The sequence below is a fragment of the Montipora foliosa genome, chromosome 9 (genome assembly GCF_036669935.1).
Source record: "Montipora foliosa isolate CH-2021 chromosome 9, ASM3666993v2, whole genome shotgun sequence".
NCBI classification, from domain to species: domain Eukaryota; kingdom Metazoa; phylum Cnidaria; class Anthozoa; order Scleractinia; family Acroporidae; genus Montipora; species Montipora foliosa.
This window is the reverse complement of record NC_090877.1, coordinates 1,089,871-1,098,131: the sequence shown is the minus strand read 5'-3', so window position 1 is coordinate 1,098,131 and position 8,261 is coordinate 1,089,871. Positions and strand designations below refer to the sequence as shown.

The window sequence follows — 8,261 nt, the reverse complement described above, 5'->3', positions numbered from 1 at the left end:
GACACTTATAACTGGCAATTGACACTTGTCAATTGGTACTTATAAGTGTCAATTGTCAGTTATAAGTGTCAATTGACAGTTACTAAGAGTCATTATGAATTTTTTTTTCTGAACTATTGATGGCCCTTACAAACCACCGTACAAAAGAACATTCTTTGCCCAACTCGGAAATACGACATTAAATTTCGGTCTCTCTTCGCGTGAAGTTTCGCGTCGATTTCCTTCGTCAGGCAATGAATTATACTGTAGAATTCCAACCAGTGACCAAATTGTTGTATTTTTTTAGATTCCATTGAGGCGTCGTCTTTGTAATATGGGAAAGGATAAACGGGGAATAGAAAGGAAAAAAAAACTACTTAGGAGAGAAATTCGTCCGCTGACCATCCTCAAGGGGAGAGGAGTCAAGGGACTCAGCAGAAGCAGAAACATCAGGAGAAACGCCAGTCTCAGCCACCAAACCCACAGCCCCACCAAGCATAGAAGGAGAGGGCGTTGGAGAGCCGGCTTCACAAGACAGATCAGACTCAGACTCAAGAAAAATATTACCCACCTTAGCGGAACCTTCATTAATATTATCCTCACTATCGGTACTGAGTTTCCGTTTTCTATTGGTAATACCCTTAGCTTCATCACTAACGTCAAAGTCATTATCAACTACAGCATCATTATCATCAGCAGGAATTCTTTCGTCTTCAATAACATCATTTTGAAAACTGTTACTTACATTACTTCCAACTGCATTAACTTTTCCATTCTCAGTAACATTACTTTGCAGATCATTACCATGATCAAGCAATTCACTTTCAACAACAGTACTGACATTTACTTTACTCTCTTTAATTACAGTACTTTCTATATCATTAACAATGCCACCCTTTTCACTTCTGTCATTGACAGAAACGACCAAAGGTTCATTAGTGACGCCAGGACTACTGGCGGCGCCATTTATAACAGCGCTAGGAACAACTTCATCCTCCATAGGGCTAGGCCCGAGAGGAGAGCTCACATCGTCAGCGTTCTCATCATCTGCGTTCCCATCATTAGACCCATCGTCCGAAAGAATTTCAACAACAGCAAGACCAGGCGGGGCACCACCAGGAGGGGGGCCCGTACTCAGAGGAGGGAAGTCAGAAACACTAAGAGCCGACGAACCCACACTATCAACTTCAGAGGAACCGCCCCATGGATTGGGACAGGAGCGAGCAAAATAGCCGGACTGCCCACAAAGGCGACACTTATCCTTCTTCGGGCAGTTGGCAGATACATGCCCCTGCTTAGCACACACATTACACACAATAGGTTGCCCTCTATACCAGATGCGACAATGATACCCATCAATAGAGATGGACTTAGGAGGGGTTTCCCTCAAAACAATGGAGACCAGTCTGGTATCAGTGTAAATTTGCTGACTCGACAGATGTCTGCTTCCTGACCTTTTTTACCTCACCAAAATCAGCCAGAGCATGCTCAATTTCAACATCGCTTTCCTCAAAGGGACAGTCGAAAACATGGACCAAAGTGGTAGCAGGGCCACCACCCAAGATTTTACACCATAGTCCAAAAAGAGATACGTCTTCCATAGACTTTGCCCTGCTAAAGGCTTCATCTGAGCAAAATGTAACCCGAACAATCTCATAACCAATCTGCACAGCCAAGATGGAGTCAACATCCCCCAACTGGACAACAACCTCCTTCATTATACCTTCCTTCAACTTGCCGGCCAGTTTTCTGCCGGTCAAAATATTAAGAGCTTCTGCCTGAGACCGGGGCAGACTTGGAAATGAAGGTCGGCCGATTTCGCTTAAAATTGGTACACAAAGTACTTATGTCGACTTATGTAATATGCCAAAGTTTCAGCTTCAACGACTTTTTTTTAGCCGAGTTCTGGATATCAGCCCCTCAGGGGTCCCCAGAGGCTGATTTTCAGTGCAATTTTGGCCACTTTTAAATCTCTTTTTTAGCAACATGAAATTAATTTCAGGAAAAAACAAAACCATATTTGTAAAGCCCTATCCATAGGCTTTTATGGGTGAGAACATTAGCTCATGGAAATTTTTCGCTAGCCTGTGGCTGTTATCACAACTTGGTCATATTTGAAGCATATGGGAAGCAACCGGAAATGGCCTGTTTTTAAGACCAAATATTTTCAATGCCCATGTTTTATATCTCGAGGTCTTAGTATCCCTGCAAAGTTCAGCCCTTAGTTTAGTAATATCAAGAAAAAAATACTAAGGTTGAGACTTTTTACTAAGAAAAAAACTTACGAGAAGATGGCTAACCAGGCCACTTCCGGTTGAAGTTTCAACAAAGCTTGTCTGCAAAAATCAGCCATTTAATTTCGATTATCTTTTTTCCTTCCAAGTTATGGTTCAAAGAGACTCTGAAGTTAATTGTCACCGAAAAGACTTGCCGTTAATAAGAAATTTTTATGTGATTGTTTTAGGACCGATCAGATAGTGGTCCGAAAGCGGTTATAAATTTCTTGGAAGAAGTCTTGAAAATTACGGACAATAGAGCCGCTGCGAAAACTCTTTATTTACCTAACAACACATCTCTTGCCGGTAAATCACAATGCCAAATTGCATCTGTTTTGTCCAAACTGCAACGTTAAGTTTATCTCCTTTGTTCAACTCGTTCAACGTATCACGTCTGTGGCCCGTAGTAATGAAGCGCTAATTAAATCAGGATATAAGCAAGCTTTGTAGTTCCATTCAGTAGTACTATAACCCACCTGTTTGGGCTTTAATATTTTCTGAAGAAAAAAGAACTTATCGGTCTCTTTAAAAGCAACCAGAACATCTGTCGTGACACTACTTGAGAATCGTTTTGAACCTTTAAGAAATTTGGAATATAATTAAAGATAATCGTCTAACACAAATTGCAGTCACTCTTCCAGTCTATTTGCAAAGTATCTGGATAAATTCACTTGCAAAAAACGCTTACCTGGCTTCACTTTTACAGAGATGCCCCTTTCCTACAATCCCTTAAAAGTGAGGTAACATTAGAAACTTTAGCCCAGCGATAAATTGGTCGCAAGTGCGTCGTTGTGAGTTAGATATACACAGGTCGATTAATACCGTACGTAACGAGGTCATTGTAGTTTGTTGGCTATGACTGACTTGGAATTCAGTTGTTTTCTCGTGCAGATCCGTCTCCTTGATATTGCAGAGAATGATTATGATAAAACTTGTATGAGAACCTCAATGGCATGATTCGTTTACTGAATATTTATTCATACCCAGTGCCCCAGTGTAAATGGCTCACATATGTTGTAAATGATTGATAAGGACGTCCAACACGGTCCGTTTTCGCCGCCAATCCGCTAAATTGCTAGAAGATTACTCACGTGCACTCTTTCCCTTTCTCTATCAGTATTTTCCTTTTGTTGCTTTCTCAAACAGCACAGATCCATGGTGGCATCCATACTGCATATATATCCAAAGATAGGACAGGGATGGAGTGGGTTATCCTTCCGGCAAAGACTACTGTTTTGGCAACTTGGGAAATAAAATATTTCAGCTTCTTGGAGCCCTTAAGGACTTGGGGGTTTTTTATGGCACCCGTAGCTGTAGATCACATGAAAAAGTAAGTCTTTATGGATTCACACTGAATTGCTGACCCTTAACTTTGGTTTCGGTAATAAGAAGCAACCTAGGCGGTAATCGCCCTGGGCCCGGTTGCTCGAAAGACGATTAACTTAATCCAGGGTTATCGTAAAATTTTGTTTTATGTTTTCACTTTTTTGGTGAAAAATTCTTTTGCCTATTTTTGTTTTTCAAGATTGACTTCTTCAAATGTAAAGTTCCGCCGAATATCAGCATGTGGGAGTAGAGAAATATTTTTAATCTGGGGTTAGCGCTAATCGGCTTTTGAACAACCGGGCCCAGGAGGGGCATTATGCATGCTGCACGTGAAAAAGTAAGTCGTCACAAGGCCTAGTGCCCGCTCGTACCTGCTGGAGCTTAAATTGGTTACTGCTCTTCTTTCCTGGACAGGATAACAATCACTGGTGCCCATTTATACATCCGGGTGGAGAGAGGCACTGTTAAAGAAAATTGCCTTCCCATGACGACATGTCAACGCCCTAGTAACTTGGGGCCCGTTTCTCGAAAGTCCCGAAAACTTTTCGGGCCCGAAAAGCCATTTGTCAAACTGCCAACCACTTGTTTTAGAAAGCCGATCTTTTAACTTGTTTTCAAGGTAACAAAAAGAAAAATGACTGTGAAGTTTGACGACTTAAGTCCTCTCCGTTCTTGAAATACAAAGGGAATTGTGACACCCAAAAATGGCCCGTAAAGTTTCGGGACTTTCGGGAAACGGGCCCCAGGACCACCCGATCCAGAGTCTAGCCCGCTAACGCGCTACCTGCGAGTTAATCATACGCTTCAGCGAGTTTTGCATAATTTGTTTCAACTTCCTCAATTCCTTGATCGTTTTCTATTCTTGGGTTTCACTCACGTGATCAACAGCCATGTTTTTCAACGAAAACAAAAGAAGACGTTAGCACAATAATAGCTTTCAATTCCCGGAGGATTGGATCGGGACACCAACATGGCCGCCATTTCATTGTTTGGGGACACCAACATGGCGGCCGTGACGTCATGTGAAATCGAAGAATTGACTTGATGAGGAAGTTCCTCTTTCTTGTAAATCGTCCTTTAGCTCTTGTGCGCTTGCTTTTGACTTTTTCGATTCAGCTGTTACAGACATCTTCAGTATGGTCCAGTTGTCGCTTTGTAGTAGACCATATTGGATTTTGAATTTTTTGCTAATAGAAGATTACCGACGGTTTTAAACGACATCCTTTTATTATACAATCATCACAGGGATTGTAGACGTACAAAATCTAAATTACAGAGTAGTGTTAGTAATTGTAAGGCAAACGTAAATTCAAATCAAAGAAATATATTTACCTAGTGGCGTCTCGCAGTTCTTCTGATTAGCAAGCCAAAAATTGTTTCTCTCGTCTAGGACGTCATCGTATTAGACTAATCACGAGCTGTTCGAAAGTCACGGCCCAAATTAGCTAGCGCTCTATAAATGACATGTTTATCAATACAGATATGAAGGAGAGAAAAATCGTGATATACGCACAACACTACGAATTAAGTTCTATTTTAAGTGTGGATTTCTCTGAGTTTTCAGTTGCAGCTGCTTTAAGGGGATGTGACACGAAATTTAGCCAATTTCCGTGACTGGAAACTGACAACCAAGTCATGCAAAACGTAAAAATAATGACTTAAAACAATGAAGAAAGGTTTGAATAGAGCAGCAAATAGAAAGAAGGAAGAGTAGGGCAAAATTGAAGAAGAGTGAGATTGGTTACAATCGGGGTTTTTAAAAACTGTTCAGCTCAACGGTTTTCAAGTTTGTCTCTGTTGTTTGAAACTAAATTATTTGTGCTGGACAGCGACTTTTTTTTTGTCGTGACGCTTTGAGTTGTGTTGTTTAAAAGTAATTTCTGGGTTAAGGTTAAGGTGCACAGCGAATAGGGGCAAGTAATTGGTAAAGTGAAGTACACAAAATCAACTGCGCCACCCTATACACAGCCTTTTTAGGATCCTTAACTTCAATTTCTCCTAGCGTCTTTCATAGAAACCTCTTTTACGAAAAGGAAATGCGTCATCATCATCATATCATATATCTTTATTTACCCTCGGATTTTTAGAGTAGCTTGGTGTAGCTAATTTCTCCGAGCATTTACCCTCCCAACCACGATACATCACAGAAGACAGACCACAACACCGGGAACTACATGCCCTACTCTTTGCGACAAGTGTGTGGGTTCTTCAGTGTGTGGGTGGGTCAGATACAATGATTCACGGTTTACGTTAATCTTCTGCATGCACCACTCGCCATGATCTTAATGCATTGCACGTCTCCTTCCTTCGTGCCTTACTAGAGCCTTTCATTAGAAATAAATAACTGTTCATAGCGAGAAATAGTTTTTTCATGCACGCGAACAACTTCCCTGCGACTCGACTGGCCATTAGCGTTATGTATGCACAGAGCCATATTACCAACTGGTATTGTTAGCTAGGAACAGTTTTTGTTTTCAGATCTGCTGACCAAGCTCATTTCTCGACACGTTTTTCTTTTCACTTATGGAGGTTTTAACTTTCCAGATTAGTCGTGTGTTCACAAATTGCAACTCGGTGTTCTCATTTCGGTGAGTTGAAATCATTTCCTCATAAGTTTTCTTGAGTATAAGGTAGCCTTTTCTCGCAGTTAGCGGCCCTTAATTTTAAGGCCTGAAATAAAAACCGTACGGTTTGTCAATGTGCTGATAAGCCTTGTGTGTAGCATAAATCTTGCACCTCTTAAATTCTTGAGAGAGTCCATTTGAGAAAAGACTTGATGAGAACTTGCTTATTCATTAGAAGAATGCAAGCAGAAAACTCTTTTGAAAGTCGTCTTGACAGCATTTCTGAATTCAACCAAACGAAAGCAATACATCAGCGGATTAATAGATGAATTGGAGAGCATTAATGTCGCGGTGAATTCGTACAAAATAACCACTTCTTTTTTTGGCGAAAATGACAAGTTACCCATTGCTGTAGTGACAAAGAAAGGAAGGTAACAGAGCAGGAAGGTGAAAGAGACGTACAAAGTGTTAATGGTCGATCTCTGTAGCCTCCTCAGGCGAACGTTTTCGAAGTCACACATTTGCGTTGGTATTTGACTCTGGATTTGAGATTTGTGGCGTCTCACAACAAAATACAATTTGGTATAAACAGCAAATGTCACTACGAGAGAAACTGCAACAACAACGGCTGCGATCGTCGTGTAAATCAGAAAGCCTTCAAGCCACAGAAGAGTCATTAAACCACTCACTGACCACAGAACTACCTGTGTAATCTTAGATTTTCTTTCTGTCACGAATTCGTGGTAACGGAGGTTCAAAGTAATCGCAAGATACCTGTCTGTACCAATGACTGTGATGTATAAAAGGGAAACACCGGCAAAGAATGACGTGGCTATGCTGTAAAATGAGAGGGTGATACAATGTGGTGTCGTGTTATTGTAGAGACTGTACATTACAGAGACGTACAAAGGATGAACCACAAGTCCTACACCTAGGTCAGTCAAGGCCAGCCCACACAACAAATAATTTGATGTTGAACGCAAAGATGGCACGTACAGGAAACTGAACAGAATGGAGACGTTTCCCAAACTTGCTGTTAACATGAAAAATACATTTGCAGCGATATTGACCAAGAGGACATGTTTTTCTCCCATCAGGAACAAAAGAGGTAACGTGATAAAGCATTCGTTATTGGTTTCGTTGGAAGACCCCAGCATTTATGCTGACTGTTGATTGTATGGATGAAACCCCGACAAATTTTAAGTTCAACTTTGAGTCCACACGGTGAGTAAGGATTTTTTCACAAAGCAAACGCAATACAATTCTGGATGAAAGCCAAATCGACTAATTTGTGTAAATTCAATTAGTACATTCAAACAGCTGTCTTCTTCGTTTAGGTCTTTAAGAAACTCGATATGGGTTTTTTTTGACTGGCTTCTTTCAATTAAAGCTTTGGGAGTCGGTGTTTGCTCTTTTTCAAAGAATTGTCTCGGTAGTCGATTTCAGTCTCATCAAAATTTTGTATACATCCACGCGTTTTAATTATTTTTGCTTAGTTAATTAACGTCACTTGACATCTCAGTGTCAGAAAATACTACGTACTTAAGATTGGATACATTGCACTTAAGAGCTTCTGCCTGAGAGACCGGGGCAGACTTGGAAATGAAGGTCAGCCGATTTCGCTTAAAATTGGTGCACAAAGTACTTATGTCGACTTATGTAATTTGCCAAAGTTTCAGCTTCAACGACTTTTTTTTAGCCGAGTTCTGGATATCAGCCCCTCAGGGGTCCCCAGAGGCTGATTTTCAGTGCAATTTTGGCCACTTTTAAATCTCTTTTTTAGCAGCCTGAAATTAATTTCAGGAAAAAACAAAACCATATTTGTAAAGCCCTATTCTTAGGCTTTTAAGGGTGAGAACATTAGCTCATAGAAATTTTTCGCTAGCCTGTGGCTGTTATCACAACTTGGTCATATTTGAAGCATATGGGAAGCAACCGGAAATGGCCTGTTTTTCAGACCAAATATTTTCCATGCCCATGTTTTATATCTCGAGGTCTTAGTATCCCTGCAAAGTTCAGCCCTTAGTTTAGTAATATCAAGAAAAAAATACTAAGGTTGAGACTTTTTACTAAGAAAAAAACTTACGAGAAGATGGCTAACCAGGCCACTTCCGGT

The 8,261-nt window shown here is 40.7% G+C and overlaps 1 protein-coding gene across 1 annotated transcript; it reads right to left on the bottom strand.

Annotated features, from left to right (window-relative positions):
• Positions 1-4,307: 4,307 nt before the first annotated feature.
• On the bottom strand, positions 4,308-7,578 carry LOC137970783 (adenosine receptor A3-like). The gene has a single exon (XM_068817348.1). The coding sequence runs from the start codon at positions 7,300-7,302 to the stop codon at positions 6,370-6,372; it is 933 nt and encodes a 310-aa protein (XP_068673449.1). The 5' UTR covers positions 7,303-7,578; the 3' UTR covers positions 4,308-6,369.
• Between the last annotated feature and the right edge of the window lie 683 nt (positions 7,579-8,261).

Bases quoted from the DNA above. Each gene is read 5' to 3' on its own strand.
- LOC137970783 (XM_068817348.1), bottom strand. From the start codon at position 7,302: ATGCTGGGGTCTTCCAACGAAACCAATAACGAATGCTTTATCACGTTA.